Source organism: Oryctolagus cuniculus, chromosome 8 (genome assembly GCF_964237555.1).
Source record: "Oryctolagus cuniculus chromosome 8, mOryCun1.1, whole genome shotgun sequence".
Classification (NCBI taxonomy): domain Eukaryota; kingdom Metazoa; phylum Chordata; class Mammalia; order Lagomorpha; family Leporidae; genus Oryctolagus; species Oryctolagus cuniculus.
Window position 1 is genome coordinate 87580860 of NC_091439.1, and position 23973 is coordinate 87604832.

General features: G+C 45.2%; 1 protein-coding gene across 3 annotated transcripts in view; it reads right to left on the bottom strand.

Moving 5' to 3' along the window:
- The window catches only part of FRAS1 (Fraser extracellular matrix complex subunit 1), a 499229-nt gene that overhangs the window by 205496 nt on the left and 269760 nt on the right, over positions 1-23973 (bottom strand). For all 3 annotated transcript variants that reach the window (XM_051820195.2, XM_051820194.2, XM_051820196.2), the window contains 3 exons: positions 22572-22748; positions 10511-10651; positions 7670-7813 (listed from right to left, as the gene is read on the bottom strand). In XM_051820195.2, coding sequence (XP_051676155.2) covers positions 7670-7813; positions 10511-10651; positions 22572-22748 — 462 coding nt within the window. The remainder of the gene's footprint in view (positions 1-7669; positions 7814-10510; positions 10652-22571; positions 22749-23973) is intronic.

Below are 23973 nucleotides of genomic sequence, written 5' to 3' on the forward strand. Positions count from 1 at the left end.
ATGAATTCTGGAATCATATTCCTGGCTCCTGACTTCAGCACTGGCTTGTCTGGGGCCTTTGTGGGCACGTGGGGAGTCAACCATTGCATGGGAGCGCTTTCTCTGCCTATTTCTCATTCACTGTCTCTCCAATATATAATTCAAAAAGTGTATATTCTCTAGCTTCAAATATTGGCACTCTCTGGCTCAAGTTTTGTCACTTTGAGCCCATTAGTTAACCTGTTTCAGTTTCATCAATTGAAAAACGGGATATAATCAGTACCTCTCTTGGAGAGTCACCATGAATGTTAATGGCCAAATGCATTCAAGTTAGCACTGCAGTTTTCATTTAATAAACCCACAAAACCACTGCCCATTACTGGAAGCCCATGAAAAGATCACTCACAGAGAACATGAGCCAGTCAATGCCAAGTGCAAGGTCACTGGTAGAATCAGTCAGCCAATAGGGGAATTATAATGTAGGACATGCAAAGAGGAAGCTGGACCGGAAGGGAAGGAATCAGAGCCAGGCATGGAGAGACAGATGGGGAGGGTTTTGATGATCGAATTAAGGCAGTAACTACTACATGTTTAAAGGCAGTGCCTCTTTCCTTCCTTTCCATTTATAATCAGAGAAGCAGCTACAGAAAGAGGTAGGGCAGTGCCCAGCCATCTCACCACATGGCAGAAGTTGCTGTAGAACAGAACTGGCACTCACCTCTCTGGCTTCAAGTCACCATGTTTGGAGGCAGAGAGCTGGCGTACTGGCTTGTTCAGACTCCTTCCCTGGTTCTTAATTGTGTCCAATTTGACTCTTGTTTTTGTTCCTGTTACTCAGTACCACTATTTTATCAACATCGCAAAAAAAAAAAAAAAAAAAAAACTGCTGCTCTCTCAATCTGCGCATTCCTACTTTTTCACCAAATTTTTAAGATCCTTCTTCTTTCAGAAATGATAATATATAGGGAAAATCATGGAGGGTTTCAAAGTGTCTTTTTCGTAATTTAGAAGAGAAATGTCAAGAGCAATGTTTTTGTTTTTGTTTTTGACAGGCAGAATTAGACAGTGAGAGAAAGAGAGACAGATAGAAAGGTCTTCCTTCCATTGGTTCACTCCCAAAATGGCCGCCACAGCTGGCACCGTGCCAATCCGAAGCCAGGAGCCAGGTGCTTCTTCCTGGTCTCCCACGCAGGTGCAGGGGCCCAAGGACATGGGCCATCCTCCACTGCCTTCCCAGGCCACAGCAGAGAGCTGGATGGAAGAGGAGCAACCGGGACAGAATCCGGTGCCCCAACCGGGACTAGAACCCGGTGTGCCAGCGCTGCAGGCAGAGGATTAGCCTAGTGAGCCGTGGCACTGGCCCCCAAGAGCAGTGCTCTTGAGCAGGCAAAGGGGTGGCTCCTCTGCCTGCCCACAAAGAGAGGGAGGGAGGGAGGGAGGAGAAAGGAAAGAAGTCAGTTCCCACTTTGCATATCGGTTCCAGATCTCATTCTACCTTTAGAAACTGTCAACAAATTGTTCACAACATTACTTGTTCTCAGTAATATTAGGGGCTTCCTGCATCTTGTTCTGCAAACCACAAGTTATCTTTTCAAGAGGCTATGAAAAGGGGTGTTGGGGTCTTCCATGAAATATTTGGGGAATGACGTCCAGCCTTCATTACTTTGAGATTCACAATACACAAATGGACTTTCAAGCTTCTGAGAGAACTTGCACTAGAGAAGTGGCTTACCTTTATTTAGCCAAGACTTTATGCCATGCCTACACTTCCCATTGCTTACAACTTGAGTCTCAGGGAGTAGAGTGGGGGAAATGCTACAGTAATACATGATACTTGTCTTCCACAGATTTGTGATAAAAAAGGGAATGAGCATTTAAAAATTTATGAGATAAACAAGAACACATCTGAGTCTCCCAAGGATTCCCCCACCCTAACACAGGAGCCCTTCAAATGTTTCTGCAGTGCTGCTGGCTCCCGTCTTATCTCCTTTGCACATAAGAACTAAAAAACAGAGCCCTCCCCTTAGGCATTCCACGAACGCAAGGCACTGTTTTTAATGCATCTGCATTTGGACATCTCCCCCTCAGGTTTTTATCTGTGTTTTTTCCTTTTCATCCTCACCCTCTTCTATGGACAGGAGAAAGCTTTTCACTGAGAAAGACAAATGGAGAAAGCACCCCAGGCTTTGGAATTTTCTGATAACGTTGTTGAGATGTGGGCAAAAAATAAAATCTAAAAATCCATGAAGAAAAAGAAAAAACTCACCCTGACTTTCCACAGCACTTAACCATGTCTGCTACAGTTGGATGCACTCCCGCCACTCACTCCAGTTCATTTATCTTTGTTGAAAACCTTCAGCCCTGGCCTAAATCTTGCAAACTCTGTACTTGCTTTGATACACTTGGAGAAAAAAGATCTTACACATAAGACATGTCCATATGTGAGAACACACTGAGGTTACTGGACCTGTTCCCAGGATGTGTTTACTCGTGTCTGTGTGATAGATTAGATGTAATTTTCTTTCTTAAACAGCTAAGTGCAATTAAGAGGTCTCTGATGATGATCTTGGGAACAACTCAGATAGAGAATAATTCCTGTGGGTAAATCCTACCACCCTGGAAGGTGCTCAAGAGGGTCCTTCTCCAAGACTTCCAAGGAGCTAGGACTTCCCAAGGACACGGAAAGGACATTCCATGGACAGCACTGCACAGGGCGGGTTATCCTCTGCTGTTTGTCATCACAGGGCTTTCCCTGCCACTTTCCTGAGTAGAGATAAGAGGCATCTAAACCGCCATGAGGTTGACGATGAACTGACAGACAGTACATTAGTTAAAAATATTCCAGAGGCAGACCTTGCGGCTCAGTGGGTTAAGCTACTGCTTGGAACTCCTGCATCCCATATCAGAGTGCCGGTTTGAGTCCTGACTGCTCTGCTTCCGATTCAGCTCTCCAATAATGTGTCTGGAAAGACAGCAGATGATGGTTCAAGTACTTGGGTCCCTGCCACCCACCTGGGAATCCTGGATGGAGTCCCACGCTCCTGCCCCTGTCCTGGCTATTGCAGGCATTTGGGGAATGAACCAGTGGGCAGAAATCAATCAATCAATCAATCAATCAATCTCTCTCTCCCACACACACACACACACACACACACACACACGCAGTCTACCATTCAGATAAATAAATAAAGCTCTAAAGAACATTCCAGACCTTTAGGCTCAGGATAAACTTAAGATAGAAGATGAGCACCTGGTGGCTACAGTAAGACATTTCTCATTTATCCTCCCCTCAACCAGGACAGTTCCCTCTGAATGTCAACCTGTTACCCCTAATCCTTGTCCAAATTCAAACATGTGTTCTCCCTCACTGGCTCTCAAACCTACGCCTGCCTATTGGGGTAAATGATATTCCCCTCTCTCAAATTTCCATGCCCAGAAACCTGGGAGCCATCCACAAAGCTTCCTTCCCTTTAGCAACTAGAGTTGAAAGATCACTAACTTTTGTTGCTTCTGTGAGACCGCACCATATGAAATGGTCCCACAAAATAGCAAGAACAACAATCTTACATGGATCAACCTTAGAGATCATTAATATCCAGGGAAGCCATGACCTCATCTCTTCATCCCTTTAGCAGTTTTATCACTACTGGCCTTTGCCTCTCATCTGGATTCCTATAGCTCCCTTCCAAAGGTCTTCCTGCTCCAGTCTCATCTTCTTCCAAGCCATCTTCTCAGGTCTTTCTGTTCACAGAAATGTGATGGCACTCCCTGCCTCAAAACCTTGACGACAAAGGATGCTCTTCTCCATCCGCGCGCACAAGGGTCTTCCCAAGCCAGACCTGCTTCCTTCCACTTGAACCGCATCACATCCTTCCTCGGGGCTGGCGTTCTGCTTAACTCTATGGACATCTGAACGGATGATATTTCACCCATTTTCTGGAATGTTCTCCCCTCCATACCTTCAAACCTTCTAATTCTCACTCTCCTTTCAAAATCATCTCAGTTGTGATGTACTTCAGAAAACCCTCATACCTGCTACACACACACATACACACACACACCCCCTCTCTGGTCTAGACTGGGGTCCTGTCCCACAAGCTCATCTCATATCTTGTACCACGGAGTTCCACAGCAATGACCTACTAAATGTGTATCCCCTTCTACCATTGGATGAATTGTTTCCCTCCAAAACTCATGTACTAAGGCCACAACCACTTGTACCTCAGAATGCACCTGTAGATATAGGACTTTTAAAGAGCTAGTTAAGTTAAAATGAGGCTGTTAACGGTGGATCCTAACTCAATCTGATGGGTATGCTGATAAGCAGAGGAGATTAGGACTCCAGAGGCACACGTGCACATCGACCTGGTGGAAAGAAAACAAGGGGGCCGCCATTTGCAAGTCAAGGCCTTGAGGATATCAACCCTCCTGGCGCACTCATCTTGAACTTCTGGCTTTCAGAAGACTTCATTGTGAGGCAATGATTTTCTGTTACAGAAAGCACCCAGTATTTTGTTTTGACAACCCTAGAGAACTAACCCACATCCACTCTGTATCCCCAGAGCCCAGCACAGTGCCTGGCAGGGGGCATGGACTTCCTACGCCCTTGAATGAGGAAATGAATGCATGCATTGCTGTGCTACAGAGAAAAGTGGAAAGCACTTTAGAAAAGGCACACATTTAGTGAAAAAATCAACTGCGGGCTCAACACACTTCTTTGAAAGTTCAACAGCTGAAATTACTGGTCAAGTTTTTTGTTATCAAATACTGTCACACCAGACTTCACTCCACGAAGGATTTCTGAACAGCAGGAAATGGTCACCTCATTTAAAACCACTATTTAACACACCTAATTCCCAAAACAGCTATGGTTTGTCCCAGCTCATTTTAGTGGGACCTACTTTTCTAGGGCTGAGGACTTCCAGAGTCACTTAGCTCAGTCCCATGATTCTCATTTCTAACAGTCCCCTATTAGCCTTAAAAAATTAATGCAATTCCTAATCACCTAATTTTCTATCAAAGAAAGCTGTGGACATTGGAGAGAACAGAGCTCATTAAAAATTAAATTTTTCCAATCTCCTCATACAAACATTTGTTTATAAGATACATTGCAGCATAAAATTCTTAGGGTTTGCATGCAAGATAGATTGTAAATAGAGGAGCCTTCATAAAGGCTATATAGTTCAGGGCTTACCTTCTCACTCTTCTCCCTGACTATAATCTTGCCTTGCTCTAGTCAATCTTCCACAGTTTGCAGGCTTCTTGCCTATAACAGACCCTCTTTTTTTTTTTTTTTTTTTTGACAGGCAGAGTGGACAGTGAGAGAGAGAGAGAGACAGAGAGAAAGGTCTTCCTTTTTTTGCCATTGGTTCACCCTCCAATGGCCACCACGGCTGGCACGCTGCGGCCGGCACACCGCGCTGATCCGAAGGCAGGAGCCAGGTGCTTATCCTGGTCTCCCATGGGGTGCAGGGCCCAAGCACTTGGGCCATCCTCCGCTGCCTTCCCTGGCCACAGCAGAGAGCTGGCCTGGAAGAGGGGCAACCGGGACAGAATCCAGCGCCCCGACCGGGACTAGAACCCGGTGTGCTGGCGCTGCTAGGTGGAGGATTAGCCTATTGAGCCGCGGCGCCGGCCCTATAACACACCCTTAATCAAACTACTATCCTCTCCAAAAATCTCAATTCCTTTTACCCACCAGATGTAACCCAAACTCAGAGTCCTCTATGCTCTGGTTCCAACTTAAATTTCCCAATCACTTGCTCTAATATGCTTTAGTAGCAATCATCATCTTCACCCAGGGTGGATGACCCACTGGTCATGATGGTCTCCCGGGCTTTACCTTCTGAGCCTGTCTGCTGGTGGAACCACACTCAGAAAGCCCCCTTGAGTCCAACTGTCTAACAAAGCCTTGCTAACCTTCTGGAAGCATTTAAGGTTCCACCTCCTCCATGAGGCCTTCCATATCTTATTAGTTGTCGCTTCTTTGAATGTAGATGTGACAGCCCATACTGCCTGCTGGTGTTACAGTCCATAAATTACTCTGTACACATGTTAGCTGCACTTGTGTCTGTAGTTCATTTCCTAAAGTAGCCTGAAAAAATATCTGTGTTTCCTCACACAGCAACTCAGTACTTTGTGCGCAGTGGGTTCTCAGTAAATATCCACAGTATGTTTTAACCATGGCACAAACTTTGAGTTCTCCTGGTAGCTGCTCCCCCACATCCTAAAGCAGGACTCAGTAGCTGACCTTAAAGCTGTAGTAACCAGCTGTAGCAACAGTCCCTCCCACTGTCAGATTCTCCTTTGAGGGTAGGCACGACTGTCTCCCATTTGCCCACAGTCCTTACTGCAACTGGCAACTCTGTCAATGACTTCACACCCTATAGCGAGTAGGATTTCCAATTAGTTCTAAGCCTAGACTCTGGGATTCTACTTTTTGCAGCCTCAAAAATGTTTGCAGAGCCTCCAAACTTGGGCTTCTACTCTGAATCCAGCATTTTTCAGCTGTAGCCTTACACCTGGCAGTTGGGTCTTCTTAGGGTACAGAATGAATGTCTAATCTTAAGGTCACGTACAAAAAGGGATGGTCACTCAGACCATGGCCCCACCAGTTACACCAGCAGCACCACCCCTGACCTACTGGGCCCTGCCCCACATACCAGACTAGACAACTGAGGTATCAGCGCTGTCCCAGACTAAATGCACCTGTTGGATACTGTGATCTAGCCAGCTAGCCACACCCTCTTCCTGCACGAAGCCAAATCCTACAGCCAGGTCAACGCCTCTAGCACTCACTTTCCTAAGTCCTACCTTGCTCTCCTTTCCCATATGCCCAGTAGCATCCTAGAATGCCTCTTAGCCAAGCCTTTCAGGGCTGCTGAAAGCAAATGTCTGTGAATTTCTCCTATACTTCACAGAAGTGGGTCAAGAGATAACGACAATCCATAAATTGGTCAATGTTTCTCTCGAAGGTATAAACTGGTGGCAAGGTCATTGTTTTACTCATTCTTGTCTGTATTCTGAGCATCTGATCATTCTTAGGCACTCCCTATATTTGTGTGTGGGTGTGTGTACATTTGCATGCCTAGATGGACAGATGTATTGTATACATAAGATAGATAACGTAAATGATGTATGGTTCCAACATCATTCACATTTCAGACTGCTTCTCTACATTTGTTTTTCTTTTTAGAAATCTAAAAGAAAAAAAAAAAAATCCCATCTCTTGGGGCAAGCTGATTTACTTTCAGGTTAATTTCCCTAAAATTTCATGCCTGGGGCTAGTGGCAAAGGTTCCCCATAGCAAGAAGCAGGAAATCACGGAGACAAGAGAGAGATGGTCTTTGGAGTGATTGTTTTAAGAATACATTTTGCGATCTTACGATGAAGTTGTCAAGTGCATATAAAGGCACTATGATCATGATTTCACCCCTCATTAATATGAGGCTCTATGTTTTCTCAGGCCTTCAAAGAGCACTATTAGAAGCTCCACGTGAATCTACCAATATTCACAAATGCCTGAGGCGAGGTAGTGAGGTGAGCTGCCATACAGGAGGGCAATGTCTCCTATAAAAGAAACCATACTCTGAAGACAACAGACAGGTCCAGGAGCCCTCTCCAGCCTGGCCTGAAGACCCCTGGCATCTGCCCAGGGATTTCTGAGGACCCTGAAGGAGGTGTCACTCACCAGCACAGTATCCCACGAGGTTGAGGAACTGTTCTTCCTTGCAGCTGGCTCTGCAGATCCCACTTGTGAGCGTGATGTGAGGGTGACAGGAGAGGCAGTCGGACTCCGAAGGCCCACGGCACTGCCTGCAGGTTGGGTGGCATTCTGGGAGTGGGAGGGAATAAAAGCCAGGATTGAAATGAACAGCATGTAAACACATGATGTGTTCAGTGCAGGCCACATGTTACATTGAGAACAGACTTACACTCTGATCACTCCTAGAAGATTCGAGAGCAAGCCTGGCACATACTCAGACCTGGCCAAGCAATTGCACTTCTGGTGTCAATGAGAATGCTCTCCATGGGTGGTGGTGGGGGACACATTTTTCTGCCAAGTGTGTTTTGGGTATTTATAACACCACTATTGGGGTCATACAAAATTATCAACTTAAAAATTAGCCTGCTATAGATTTACTGAATTTCAAGTCTGTCCTGCGGATGCATTGGCAGGGCCAGGCCAAATGATTTGGGTGATCCACCCCTGTAAGTCTCAATAAAAGTACTATGAAATTTAGAACTATAAAAATTTCAGTAATCAACCACGCATTCCAGAAGGACAGCACAGCCATGGCTACCTCTGCAAGTCAGGAAGTTCAAATCCAAGTTCAAAGCACAAACGGCAGTAGTAAGACTCCCCCATCCCCAATCCTATGGTTCAAAGAAAGAGCAAGAGACTTTGCTGCTCAGAAGTTCTGACAGACAAGTGACACAGAAACTTCTCACTCGAGCTGGATGCCAGCCAGACTCTCCCTGCGGGCCACAACTTGGATGACTGTTTTATCAGCAATACTTAATTAAAATACCAAGAACAGAAAATGTCCTCTTTGTGGAGGTTATCCTGAGCTGCATCTGGAGTTCAATCCCTCAGACAAAATTATGTCGAAGCTATGTCTTCCCCAGAAAAACCACCAAATTAACAAGTACTACACTGAGAAAAAAAAAAAAAAAAACAAAGCCAAGAACAACACTAACAACAACAACAACAAAACCAAGGGAGTCTCGATAAGGTGCCGGCAATAAAGATAAGCGTGGCAAGGAATCAAAGCAGGTTGCAGCTGCAGTTGCATTTCTGCTGCCAATGCAGGCAGCAGGAGCAAGCACATGGAAGGAGATTTAAGGATTTCCCTGCCAAGGACGAGGAGGTCTAACCAAGTTCAAGCCCAAGAGGAGGGGAGTTGAGGGACTGGAGCTGGGTAGAGCTGGCTGGGACTGATGAGTTTCCTCCTGGCCCATGGCTGGTAGAAAGCAAAGGCACAGATTTCAAGTACAATCAACCACCTCTCACTTCTGGCAAGAGGCCTAAGAAAAGATAAGGAGTTATAAAAAAAGAAAAAAAAAAAAAGTCAGAGAGCCAAAAAAGAAAAAAAAAAACCCCACTGATTAGGATAGCACTAACTATCACCCCCTTCTGCATTCCTGAGGCTCTCAACCTGGAAAATGCCTATGCCAAAGATACCGGATGATTTCCACCACCCACTGGAATATTTCCCATGACCTGGTGCCCTGCTGCTGGTGGTACCATCCATCGACGAGCTTCAAGCAGACAGAGAAAAGTTACGGTTTCTCTGACTCTCTTCCCCTAAGCCACTGAACACGCAGGGAAACCAACCTGGCTAGAAAACACCTAAGAACAGAAACAGCTTTCAAGGACAACCCAGTGACAAAGCAGTCAGGAACATCCTCCCACTGAGATGCCAGTGTTTAAAGGAAAACAACTCACCAGGACCCTGGAGAGATTAAAAAGGTTCTTGGAAAAGGGAAGACAATTCCAGAACAAAAATACTAGTTGGTCAGAAATCATCTAAATTTGTGTCCACTCTGAATTTCCCCTTTGGAATGTAAGGTTAGCTGAGACTAACAAATGTTAATATTTTAGAAATTTACCACACATATTTGGACTCCAGGAATACATGTAATACAATTTCCTAACAATAGGCTTTTTCCTATTAGCTGGCCTCAGCAACTATTGAAAAAGAAAAAGGCATAGCTCTAATCCATTATAACTATAATAGCATGCATAAAGGTACATCCTGAAAAATAGATCACCAGGTTGAAAGTCACTGCTTTTGAGATGTGGGATTATCAGTGACTCTCACTTATAAACTTTAATTTTTTGGTTAAATATTTATTTATTTGAAAATCAGAGAGAGAGGATCTTCGATCTACTGGTATACTCCTCAGATGGCTGCAATGGCCAGGGTTGGGCAAGCTGAAGCCAGGAGCCAGGAGCTTCTTCCAGATCTCCCACATGGGTGACAGGGGCCCAAGCACTTTGACCATCTTCCACTGTATTCCCAGGCCATTAGCGGGGAGCTAGGTCAGAAGTGGAGCAGCCTGGACCTGAACTGGCACCCATATGGGATGCTGAGGTGGCAGCTTTACCCACTATGCCACAGCACTGGCCCCGATTTTAAAACTTTAAAAAGAGCTATGCAATAGTGTATTATCATGAACTAAGTCCTGGTTCTTGCAGGGCATAAATAACATTATTTAGTCCATGAGTTATCTACTCAGATCGCGGTCTTCTAGGCAAGACAGGACCCAGTTCAGAGTTCACTCAGATAATTTAGTCTCTAGGGTAAAGCTAATTCTAACTTCTCATTACATCCTTACTCCCTTTTCAAACAAACAGAATTTCCCTTGTTCCCTGCACCCTATACCCTTTACACCTGCAAGTTCAAGACAAGGATTCACAGCCCCACACTAGTCCCTGGTACAGCCTGGTTTCTAATGATGGCATCTCGCAGTACTATGAAGACAAAACACAGGCCTGGGGGCATGGCCCAGCATGTTACACACTCACCTGTGCAAGTACCTTCCTGGTTGAAGTAGCCGTCTGGGCACTGAGAGAGGCACTGCCCATCCAACAGCACCTGGGACGGCCTGCAGACTGTGCAGTTCTGTGGGCTCTTTCCTGCGCAACTGAAGCAGGATTGGTGGCAGGCTGGGAGAAAGAGAAAGCAGAGGAGACCATGAGGGATGCCCCACGTGACGCAGACAGCAGCTACCTCTCTGCTGCTAACATATCTGGGTTGGAGTATGTTCTGAACATCCACATGGTTTTCCCAAGAGCAGAGCACACACACTGCGTACTTCTTTCTAAAGGCAACCTCCCACAAAGCAAGCATTTGTAGAACAACTCAGAATCAGTAAAAGCACAAACGTCACATAATAGAAATAACCATTTGTAGAGTTCCACATTTTTTTCAAGTTCCTGTCCTCAGAGAATAGCAAATCAAGAACAAGAAACCATAAAGCAGTTGTCCCACCCTTGGGACAGCTCTCTCGCTGTCACTAGGTGCTGAGCCGCCAAGCAGGCTGCATAAGAGAAGCTCAACATAACAATGTCACAGAAGTTTCTACAATGTCCACTCTGTGATGGCGACAGGATATACACAGATGAGCCTTTTGAGCTGTTCAAACCAGCTACAACAGTGGGCCCACAAGCAGGCAACGGGAATACAATGAATTAAAGGCAGGGTACAAGGGGACATCAAGAAAAATCTGTGGAGAAGTGGAATTCCAAGCTAAGTTTATTTTGGGGGAACATTTTTGAAGTCCATGCATAGTCCATTCCTGATGCAGATTTTCCACAAACATTTTGAAGATCCCTGGCATAGCACAGAGAGTGAGAACATTGCTTCACGGGGCTACGTGACCTTGACTAAGTTAAACAATTTCTCAGTGCTCCTGCTTCCTCCTCTATAAGGGCACAAGGACACAAGCAGTGCATCCAGCATGGGGGGCTGTGGACACTAATTGAGCTGACGCATGCAAAGTTCCTGGGTTGGCGCTGGACACCTAGTAAGGGCTTTATAAATCTTAACTGTAATTATCAACATTCAGTGCTATGTTAGCACAGGTACAAAGAGGAAGAAAACCTCTGTGCTTGCCTTCCTCAGATCTTCAAGGACAACAAGATATTTGTGTCATTTCCTGAGAGCAGCCATTTTTATTCCAAGTGTTTCTGATTCTTTGACCTGTGGAACCATGCTGATTCTGGAGGATTACATGACCAGCTTATCAGCATGCCCCTCATGGGCAAATACCAACCCAGAGCCCAAGGCTCACTGCCTCCCTTATCCATACTCTTCTGCTCCACTGTTCCTGCCTCAGACAAGGTTTGGACAACCAGAGACAGCCCCTACAAACCCCAGGCACTGAAGCTGCCCCAACTGCCCAGCCCTAAACCTGCTTACACTGCCACGCATATTCCTCCTGGGAAACCGCAACAGAGGCTGCTGCCCACCTTCCCCTCTGCCTCCTGTCTGACTGTGCTGCTTCTCCATGGAGCTCTTCAAGTCCTGGACCGCCCCATTCTCTTGGGAACTGTGAGTAAATCACTCTAGTTTCAGATACAACAGAATCCTGATCTGTTGACCTTGCCACAGCTGAATAATAAAACCTGCATTTTAAGACAATCAGCCATTCCCCACCAATCATCGTTAAGCCTCAAGTCCAGGTGCTGGGGACCCTGGGATGAGTAAGCCAAAGTCTCAGCTCTTCCCCATGTGGGTGACACATTCTGCATGGTGGACAAGATCCACCAGGCTGCAGAGGCAGCCCGCTGAGTTCCTCTTGCTTCTATTCCCAAGTACCCAGAAGACTCACAGATCAGCAGGATCAGAAGAACCACAGTTCATTTTATATTATGGGGATGTCCCTTTCCACCAGCCTCTAATAAATTAACATGTAATCTGTGACATAGAGCTGATATTCAGCTAGGACACTCTGGTCCATAGTGGTTGTTAAAGTACACTGCTTGCTATACGGCCATAGCTCTAAGCTTCTATCACTTTGCTACAGCCTTGGTCTCACAGCTAACATCCTGCCTCACCCATAACCCAGCACCTACAGGGTTAACACCTGTACCCAGAGGCCCTGCAGGACCTGCTCAAGAGCTGAGGCCAATGTCCATTCTCATTGGACAGTGCCCTTGCCTCACTGGTTGATTAATATTTTGATTATCATCCCTGGGTTGACTGTAGAATTTTATATCCATTCAAGAAATTTTTTTATTACATGAAAAATAGGAACTAGAGCCCCATATTTTTAATTAATTTCCTTTGTCTAAAATTTTTTTAGATTGCCTTATAAACAGCTCTGTTGGCACAAGACACAATTAGGAATTCAATTTGTAGAATCTTCTTCAAAAACCAAAATGGGAATAAGTAAACTGATGTTGAAACAAATATAATTATAAAGGGATATACATTAGCCTCTTATGTAAGACATGTTTAACAAAAATGAAACATCATGTAATAGAAATTCAGGTGGCAATCTCTCAAAGAACTGCTAAATTACATTGTCAACACAGAGCTTTCCAGGATGAGATGTGGAAGCAACTTGAAGCAACAGCTTTTCTCTACATACTAAAATAAATATCCTTAGGATAATACCGATATGTTTATAGTAACTTCATAAGATTGCTAAAAGCCCCAGCTCTTTCTGTTAAATCACCCTAATACACAGGAAATAAAGACGCATCACAGTGGAATTGAAAAAAAAAAAAAAACTGAGGAAAGATGAATTAACATATTTTATTCCATCTCATTTGGTCACAAAGTCCATGTGACAACTTGGATTGATGTGAATAGAAGTTATTTCCGAGTTACATAAAATAGGAAGGGAAGAGGACACACAAGTAAAAAGGCAATGGGCCCAGAAGAGCAGGAGACAGTCCCCGTGCCACCACCTAGATTTCAGAAGCAAGCCCCACCGAACACCACCATGGCAGACTTCAGAATTGCCTTCGTTGGAAATATTTAAGAACCAACGCGATCATGAGCCAGCTTGCTGCTGTGAGCACACACGGAAAGGCGCGCTGGGTGATTTCACCTCGGAGTGTCTTGCTCTATAAAGGAAGTCCAGGCATATGCACCTGCACCTTTAAAACAAGCCCAGGGAACTTCAATCCTGTGGTGGTTTGGGAAATGTCTATGCTATGCCAGTGACTTTTATTGGGCTCAATCACTCCACGGAAGCTGAGCTGATAGCAGGCGTTCTGTGTGAAGTCTAAGACTCGTCAAGGAAGACTAACTCCATTACCGGACGTAATAGGGCAGATATTTAAAAGAAGTTCTATGAATAATTCCTCTTTGTAAAACTACATTTTTAGAGACTGCCTTTCCAGTTGATGGCTGATTGTATTTCTGAAGAAGTATAACCAAGTTTAAGCACTCAAATTGTCAGCACCAACAGGTCCTTAGACAGCTCTGAAGTCCAGTCACCCTGACTCCAGAAAAAGTTATACCTGACGCAGTGAAAACATATCAGGCTTTGTTTGTGCCATTTGCCATGTAAGCGGACAACAGACACTACTACTTCTCTTTGCTTTTAATGATACATAAATGCGGTGCATCCCTGCCTTCACATCATGTAAAATTGCCTGGCTTTTTCAGAACAATTTTTGAGGTCGGCTTCTCTGGAAAGAGGATGCAGATATTGAAATTCTCCAGGACATGCAGTAGGAGTCTTGGCAAGGGGGAAGTGATTGAAAGGAGGGAGGTCAAACGTAATTGACTGTCCCATCCCCTCCCGCTCTTTTTCTTCTCCCCATTAGAACTCTGTTAGGGTGGGGGTCACAGCTCTTCCACCTGTGATTCCTGCAGAATCTATCGTAGTCCCTGCCCTGGCTCATCACACATCCTCCCTAACTGGACTTTCGCTGACTCAATGGGCGGGAAGATAAGTGTGTGGGTCCATGTGTGGCAACACTGGCGTCACACTCATCTAGTTCTGTCCTTGTTCATTTCTGCAGCCTCCTCTTCTGGCTGCCTCATAAATACTGGGGCTTCCCCAGATTAGACTCTCTGCCCTTCCTGTTCTCACTCTCTGGTGAACTTAGCCATAGCATTAAGGATGACCTTCATGCGGGTGAGTCTAAAATTTATGTGTGCAGCTCTAGCCTTTACCTTGAACTCCAAACACATAAATCTACTGCCTGGGCTAGGGAAAAGCTTTTCTTGTTATTTCACAGGTACCTCATACTCCTTATTTCCAAAATAATATTCCTCATTCATTTCTTTTTTAAATTTTATTTAAGGTATACAAATTTCATGTATTACCTATATGCACAGTCACGAACATAGTGATACTTTCTACCCTACCCTCCCTTCCACCCACGCTCTCACCCTCCTTCCTCTTCCCTCTCCTACTCCCAGTCTTATTTTTCACAAAGACCTATTTTCAGTTACCTTCATACTCATAAGGTTAGCCCTACAGTAAGTAAAGAGTTCAACAAACTGTGAAGAAAAAAACAATGTTCCTCAACAGTCAAGACAAGGGCTGTTCAAAATCATTGCATCTCAAAGTGTCAATTTTGCTTCTATAGAATACCTTTTAGGTACTCTATTAGTTACACTGATCAGGGAAAGCATATGGAATTAGTCTTTTGAGGACTGGTTTATTTCACTCAGTATAATGGTTTCCTCCTACATACCCTTAATGTAACTTGTGACAACTGTCCCAAACCATACTCATCATCAACGACCCCACCTCCACGTCTTATAGAGCACTTCTTTTGTATTTCCAGTCTCACTTGGTAGCCCCACTGTGTACCAAGTCACTCACACTGAAAACCTTGGAGTTATCATGGATGCTAACTGTTCCTTCACTCCCACGCCTCCAAGGTCTGTTGATTTTACTTCCTAAACCTGTCTCATCTATCCCAATTTCTCCACCTGTGTGGTGTCTTTCTCTAGACCTCCAATGACGCTCCCGATGTCCGCTAATGCAGCAGCTTCCTAACCAGCTCCTGGCTGTCTCTCCCTATTTATCTGCCCCAAAGCTGTCAGGTAGACCACTACAAAATGCCAAATGATGGAACCATTTCCCTACGTTTAATTGCCTACCAACACATTAGTGAACTCTGGACTCCTTAGCACAGCACACAATGCACTGCACAATATGACACACACCGTGCCTACACGGCAGTCCCACAGTTCCCTTCCTTTGACTTTATACTGCAGGAAAGCCAAACAGCTCCCGCTTCTGCAAATCCACCAGGCTTCTCTCTGCACTTGCTCTCTCCTTGCCCTTGAACGCCCTTTCGTGCCTTCTTTGGCCGAGGAACACCCACTAATCCTTCAGAAGCTTAATCATGCCAAGTTCTCTCCCCACAAATCTATCCTCACTGACTTCTCTCTGGGCAAAAGCCAGCAACTTGCGCACAGTTTCTGGGTTTGTGCTGGCTGCCATCACAGCACGTGTTACATGCGCTTTTCTGTACTTGTGCAGATGTCAGTCTCTGCTGCTTGATCAGGCTTCCCCTTAAGGCATGGGCTGTGTCTTTTTCATCTTTCCATCCCCGGAGCCTGGCACACCCAAGCTGTAAAAGCCAGAAGAGGAAAGGGAACACGACTGAGCACGACCAGAAGGCATGTATTTGTAGAGCTTATGTCAGCACCCTGGGGACTATATTATCGGGAGTCGCTTAATATAGATTCCATATGTTTTATTCAGTGAATGTAAAGAAATCCAACTTCATGGGAACATACTCTTAAGCTGTGCAGGCAGATTCCTGCCCATTTATATCTTTAATTAAAACTCTGCCTTCAGGCCGTGGGTGAGTCACAGCAACAACTAAATAGATCAAAATCCACAATCTACTTTATTTCTCCCTGTTCGCTGAAAGCAAGTTAATTCATACACCAAAATCACTGGTGAATTTCTGATCTGTTTTTAAATTGATACAAAGCCTGTATTGATTCGGTGCAATCTTGTCCTGTGCAGTAAGACCCAGCCTGGGGGAAGCAAATTGTCTTCCAGACTGAAAAGGAAGGCTTGGAGAACTTGAGTTGCTGAAATCCCCGATGTTTACCGGAGCAACACTCTGTCACCACTCGAGGACAATGACAAGAGCGCTGATGCAGGAAAGGGGCTGCTGCAAGGTTTACTACTGCGTTCTTAAAAAAAAAAAATAAGGTAGTAAATTAGATGATATGGAAGTAAAACTCATTATTGTAGTATAGAGTGCATTTTTAAAATAAAACTTATAATTTCTTCAAAATTCTATTATCTCAAATCCTCTTGCTGACTGGTGTGGGAATTGAAAGAACCCAGTGTTAATCTGCCACAGAACTGGGGCAATTATGGGGCTCATCTAATTATCCTGATCATGTTCATATCAGTCCTGGTCACCACTGCCAGATTGTTTAATGGTGATTGAGCTGCGTTGGTAATTGGATGGCCTGGCCTGAAGTTAAATTGCAAAGCTCTAGACCGGCACAAAGAACCAGGGGTCTAGGCTTGGAATGAAAAAAAAAAAACTTCTGAAAGAGGAAACCACGTCCTGTTTCAGAACCCAGGATCCCCCACTGCTAAGTCATTCTGGTTCCTCCTAAGCCTCACTATTCTTTATCTATAAAATGGGAATAGATGTATGTGCCCTCAGAGCGCTGTCAACACAATGATTGGTTGTAAGAAATTTCTGAACTACAAAGCGACACACGAACACAACAGGTATATTTAATATATACACGACTGTAAGAATCCAAACCAACAGAATAAAATCATTATCTGAACTTGGAAGAGCTAGAGGTAATGTTTCCATATAAAATACTGAATACTCAGTGAAATTTGAATTCCAGATAAACAATCCATAATATCTTGGTATATTCCATGCATGAAATGTGGGGCACACACACTGCAAAATTACTGTTTTTATGTGATGAATTTGTGAAACCTAATAGCTGTTTTTCTTTTCTTTTTTCTTATTGTGCTTTCTCAAGTTTCTGTAATATGCATAAAGCAGGCAATGAGAAGAATTAGCAGTCAGCATTTTAAAAACCATTTTGAGAAAAATAAGCATACCAGTGCTACAGCGGTAGGTATACATGTTCCTCCTTGATTCGAAGCTTTGCTTACCCAAACTATGGCCCATGGGTCAGTGGCATCAGCCTCGACCAAGAGTACGACACAAAGGCGGAAACTCAGACCCCACCCCAGCCCTACTCATTCTGAGCCTGCATGTTGATTCCCAGGAGATTCCTATGAGCCGCTCCACACTAGAGAGACCTCAACTAAATGCTAAGTCTTCAAAATAACTGAGTCCTTAAACAATGTTTTTTCATCAGGAGTAAAGGGAGACGCCACACTGAGCTGCGCAATCTGACCTGGTCCTAGGAGCATCCGTAGGGAAGGCCTCCTGTCCCTCCAGCCCTGGGCTGCCACAAACAGCCCTGTCACTAAAGGACTCCAGCGGGACCAAGCACACAGATTCCTAAGACAGCGGTGGCCTGCGGATGGGTAACTGAGCAACCTCCCCCGACCCAGCTCCACCTTGGAGGCCTCACCTACACTCAGTACACTCAGACTCACACAGAGGCACGGGAAACTGATGGAGGGGAAGGATCAAAGAGGAAGGGATGCTCTTCTGATGCTGGGTTGGAGCCTTTGAGTTATTATTCATTTGTTTAGTTTTATTTTGACTGATGTTTCTTAAGTTTTGGTTTCTGTTTCTGGGATTTTTATTAGAACTCAGATCTGTCAGTGCTAGAGAATACTCAGTCATATAGGGGCCTGGAACTTGGAATGAAATGACAAACAGCCTTCTTTTAGCTAATGCTACATGTTGGCATTTATTAAACATGCACAAATTCAGCTGTCTACTAAACCCCGCCCTGGGTCACCTCTTGGGGTTAGGAACAGAGCCTCTCCAGCATCAGCGATTCTAGCCTCACTTTGCAAGCACAGAGGTGGCGTGGGAAAGCAGCGTACCGTCACAGCTCTAGCTTCCGAAGCGCCCCCTTCCATTGGGAGGACGAGACAGGAACATGGGCACGCAAGTGCAGGCGGCCATCCCCATCCTGCCAGAGCCGCTCTGCTTTGGAGCTGCCTCCAACCATTCCTCCTTCTCCACCGTGACCTGGCCGTGGGCCCCACAGCACAGACCATCACTGAAGAGCGTACCATGAGTTCTGTTGCCCCATTCAGTTATCATCCGTTTGTTTCACTAGACTATAAATTCTGCGAGAATAGGAATTTTCATCTGGCTCATCTACTGCTAGTGCATCCCCAATACCCAGAATGCCTGGCACCCACGAGACACTCCATAAACATTTGTGTAAGGAACACAGACCAACTCTCCTTCAGCTTCCAGTAAACTGTCCTCTTTGGGCACTGTGTGTTAATTTTACATAGATCGTTTGGTCTTCCAATCATAGGTTTGGATTTTCATTAAATATCTCGAGTGTCCTTTGGTTTCATCTTGCACTAGATAATTCCTTGGTTTGTCACACAGCTAGGGGTGAAAACTTTTATCATAATTTCTGACACTATTTCAGCCTCCAAGTAGATTGCTTCTTCCTACAACATAGCCCTCTTGCTTTCATTAGCTACAGTAATATTCTAATCACTCTTTGCTGCAGTCTCCAAGAAGGGAAGAGTTACTTTTCCCTTCTGCATAAAAAAACACTTGAGATCAAAGAGCTACAAAAAAGTCTTCCCAAAAGCGCGCATGCACCCTTGTGTTCTCTCTTCCTCTCTCTCCCTCCCTCCCTCCCTCCCTCTCTCTCTCTCATTCAACCCTATAAAATACCCTGCAAAGCAGCAAGGGTATTTCTGGGAAAGTGTGGGAGAAAGAGCCCCATGCAAAATCTCATGGGACTCTCGGGCCTAATTCCATATACAACACTTCGGCAGAATCGAAAATGGAGCAGATAATGGAGCAGATTCTAAGAAGGTAGAGAGGTTTCCAGAGATACGGCATGAGTGACAGGAGCTGCGTCCCATAAGGTTGGAAACAACTGATGGTTGTTGTGCTCAGGTTCCCAAAGGAATCTTGGGCAACTCAATTAACCTCTTTCTGGCACATTCTCATCACGTGTAAATCAGAGGCAACAACCTACCTCGTGGCGATCGCACAGGGATTTGGTAATAAATGTGAGTAGACAGCTATCTGTGTGATACTACCTAATAATATTATGTTAACAAGCATAAAATCACAGGGCTGCTAGGGGATCCAGGGGTCAGTTCGGTCCTTTCACACAAGAGCACAATTAAGCCATTCCTCAGGGATTAGATTCTAACCCTTTTGCAAAGATGCTGGTGCACAGGGATTCCCGGACAACTCTGTTTGCTCAGAGATGCTTTCGTAATTTAAGATGCCTCAATCCTGCAGCACCAGTAGGCTGTGCTCCTCCTCCTCCCCATGGGAGAAAGACGAGCAGCTGCACCACCTCTGACAGGCATCCACACCGCTCCGAGGCGGCCACAGGGCTGGGTGAGGCTGAAAAGCACGGGGATTGGAGTCAGGTGGGCTTGGGCTTCCCTGGGATTCTGTTCCATGCGGGCTACGTGACTGAGCAAGTCACAGCCTCAAGTATCAGCTTCTTCTATGGAATCAGCATCCCACTGACCACAGAAGGTTGCTACCCATCAGGTCTAGGTGAACAAAAACAAGGCAGGCACTTCTCACAGCGGCCCACAGCTCAAAGTGGACACCAACTATATGGGTACAATATCTCCCGGGCTGGAGAATCCCAATCACGCTAATTTTCATTATCTGACAACTCTAACTTTACCAGCGGCTATCCTTTTTGGTTCCTTTCTTCTAGACCCACCCCAAAGTTTGGTTGTTGTTGCTACAGTGCTCAGAACTGAAAGCAGCAGCCAACTGCACTGAGAAGTCTCAGAAGATGTTGTCTCATTTCTCCTGGGACCACCACGCCAAGGGGAAAACCCGAGTCCTCAGGCCACAGTGAGGGATCTCCCGTGGGCTTCTCTGGTTTCTGTAGCCTCAACCCGCGTGCCATCAAAGCCATGGGTCTCATGTGGCCTCCCGCTGAAGTCTTGGAAAGTTCAGGGTTTGTGCAGGTCTGATATCTCTGTGGTTTCCAAGAAAACCTCAGGACATACAGGCCAAAGCTATAAGAACTGTGCAGACTGATTACACAGAATCTAACAAATAAAACATCAAAAAAAAAAAAAAAAAAGAGCAAGCAAGTGAGAAAGTGAGATAAGAAAGATAAAAGTTTCCTCCCTGTTCTTTCCCACATCAGTCAGAGCTGGGAACTGTAATTATTTTCCTTAGGGGCTCTAGGGTTCGCCAGAAGGCAGAAGGGGCTTGAGGAAGCTTGTCTAGCGAGGCTAACCCCTTGAAGAGATCTGAGACACAATTAAACAGAGAGGAGATAGTGGCCCCTCCCATGTCTCTGTCCCTACGGAAGGAGACGCATCAGGAGATGCACCGCCTTCCACGACAGAGCCACCAGAAGTAGCAAATCCATGGAGAGTGTTGGTCATGTGCTGCGCGTTTTGGGACAGCACTGGGGCTCTAAGAGTCAAAAAGATCCCATATGCCATGGTGGTTATGGAATCAGAGCCACAAGAGTTTAAGGAACCACAGAGAGTCTGGGCAGTGCATATAGGAGTGAAAACTGGGGTGTCTGGAGAGCAGTGACTCCTCTGGGTGCTACTGTAGCTCCCTGGAGTGTGGGCCTCCAGGCACCAGGGATTGCCCTTCTCATGTTTCTGAACACCTGAGCGTATGGATTGAGACCCACACCTACTGAGCATGGGCTTGATCACTCACCTGCCACTTTTGCACTCCTAATCTCCTTTGATTCTGGCAAAAAGCCAATGTGAAAGATATCTATTTTAGCTCTATGAATGCAAAGGCTCAAATAGGTGAAATGCCTGACCCTGGGTTTCTCTATTCCAAGCCTGCATACTTCTCATTTTTCTAAGATTTAGTTAAATATTTATTTGAAATTCAGAGTTAGAGAGAGAATCTTCCATCCACTGCTTAACTCCCCAAATGGCCACAATAGCTAGGGCTGGGACAGGTCTCTATTGGTGGCAGGGGCCCAAGCATTTGGACCATACTCAGCTGCTCTCCCAGGCACATTAGCAGGGAGCTGGATCTGAAGCAGGGCAGCTGAGACTAACTGGTGCTCATATGGGATGTCAGCATCACAGGCCGTGGCTTAACCCATTGCATCTTGACATCAGCCTACTAATTCTGCATACTTCTTCCCACGCTATGCACTAATTGTGCCTGAAGTCTTTTAACGTGACCTTGAAACATAGCCTTTCCAAGTGAGGATGCATTCTAATGTGAAATTAAAGCCACTTTAGTAGGTTGGTTTGTAAGGTACTGAATTGCAGCATGTTCACAGGTATTTGCAAAAATAAAGACCGAAAGCTATAAATGAGAAAAAAGAGTCATGGGTATTGTAGCAAAGTGGTAAAGCGTAACTGGGTTTAGATTGTGGGTGGATTATTTTCTTACATCCTTCCACGTTCAAAATTTCTTTTAATGAATACGTTATGTTTTATCTATGTTTATGTATGAATTATTTTTTTTTCAGGTATCTTGAGAGTCAAAGAATTCCTCCAACAGCAAGGCCACTCCCAGGAAGATTCCCTTCCCCTTGTCTCTGGATCACTCACAGGTGACCTGGTAATGAAAGCCAATTATTTGAGATCTCATCAATTGTCTGCAGGTGATACGCAAGGCAGGGCAGCAATGACTCCTCAGTGTTGACAGAAGTCCAGGTTTTGCCCTGAGGGTACTGATTCATATTCAGAGTGGCCAATTAGAAGAAATGATAAATAGAACTCCACAGTGAACACGGAGTCTCTCTTAGCTACGCAAAGTGGCCTCTGAAGGGGTTTCTGAGAATGGAACTATGGAGAGGACTACGGACTCAGCTCTTGAAGATCATCTGCCGTTCATTAGGGGAGTTGCAACAGACAAGGGGCCGCTGTTTGGCAAGGCAGGCTCCTGCTTCACCCACAAGCATCCTGGAACCCTTCTTTTGTAAAAACACAAGTCTCCCGGGGTTCAGTCCCAGCTCACAGGACCTCACAAGAGGTAAGCCCAAAGCAACCCACAAGTTTTGCAAATCATGCTTACTCACCTTCACACAGTCCAGTGCTCTCCAAGTAGAAGTGGGTTCTGCACAGGGACAGACATTCCCCAGACGGGACCTGGGCCCCAGAAAGCTGCTGGACTTGCAGGCCCTGCTCTGGCTTCACACACCTGGTGCACTGAGAGAGCTCAGGACCCACACAAGCCAGGCAGGAGGGATGACAGGCTGCAAGAGGACAAAACGCAGAAAGTAACCCAAGCAACAAGTACCTGTTGCAATCAACAAGAGCCACCCCCCACCCCGCCACCCCCACCCCTGCCTAAATTCAAAATCACTTAGGGAAGTTCACCAGATACGCCCTTTCAAGGTGTTATTTTTCTATACAAAGCCTATGGTGATAATCCTATCTGTATGAGGCACAGTGACAGCGCTGGTAACAGTCACACCTCTCGGGTCAGAAAGGGCTCTCGGGCTAGATCTTTACAACACAGTGACAATTCAACACGATGCTCTAGGGTTTTGCTGAAGATTTCTAGGAGCAGTTGTACAAAGGTCATTACTGTATCTTTCACAACAGTCACGTGTTATTATCTATGACATCATCCATCACACACATGTAGAGGTCTAGACAACACATTCCTCTTGGAATTTATTTGAGGAAAGGCTGTTTTTCCAGACAAGGAAGGTCTCCTTTCACGCAGCAATGAAAATCTCATAACATCTCAATACTGCATATACCCAGGCCGCTGGTGGAAACCAAACCCACTCCTCATACTATCTCACACGCACAGGTGGACCCTGCCGACCTTCCTGGTCTTTACAAGACTCTAGAATCAGGGGGTGGAAAACTTCCTTATGCCAGGGGCCATCTGGATATGTACAGCATCCTCTGTGGGCCATACACACTTATCAACTTAACAACTAGCCTGCTATAGATTTATTGATAACAAGTCCTGCCTGTGGGTGCCTGGGCAGGGCCACACCAAATGGTTTCAGAGGCCTCACGTGGCCTGCAGGCCAGACATTTCCCCGCCCCTGCTCGATTCTCTGTTTACAAATATTTATTCCAGCTTCCATGTTTCACATAGTGTTTTTCCTTGTAACTCTCCTCAAACTCTTTTCTAAGGTACTAACATACAAATAAATATAAATTAATTCCACTTAATTAAAAGGCTTGCTCCCAATGTGGTGGTTTTAAAATGTTCAAATGTGACTGCCCTTCCAATAAGCCCAAAGCCTTTTTGGTAAATGGCTTCTTAAGATTTTCCATTTGACTCAGCCCAGAGGTCTTACCAGTGACTCTCGGCTTTCTGAGCAGTAGCATTAACAAAAAGTTCTCCAGGGAGAAACAAAGTGACTCTAAGAAAAACATTAGCAATGCTAGGAGAGTAGGGAAGAGAGAACAGGAGTTTTATTTTCTCTTAAGGTATGGTAATGGAAATAACTTTCC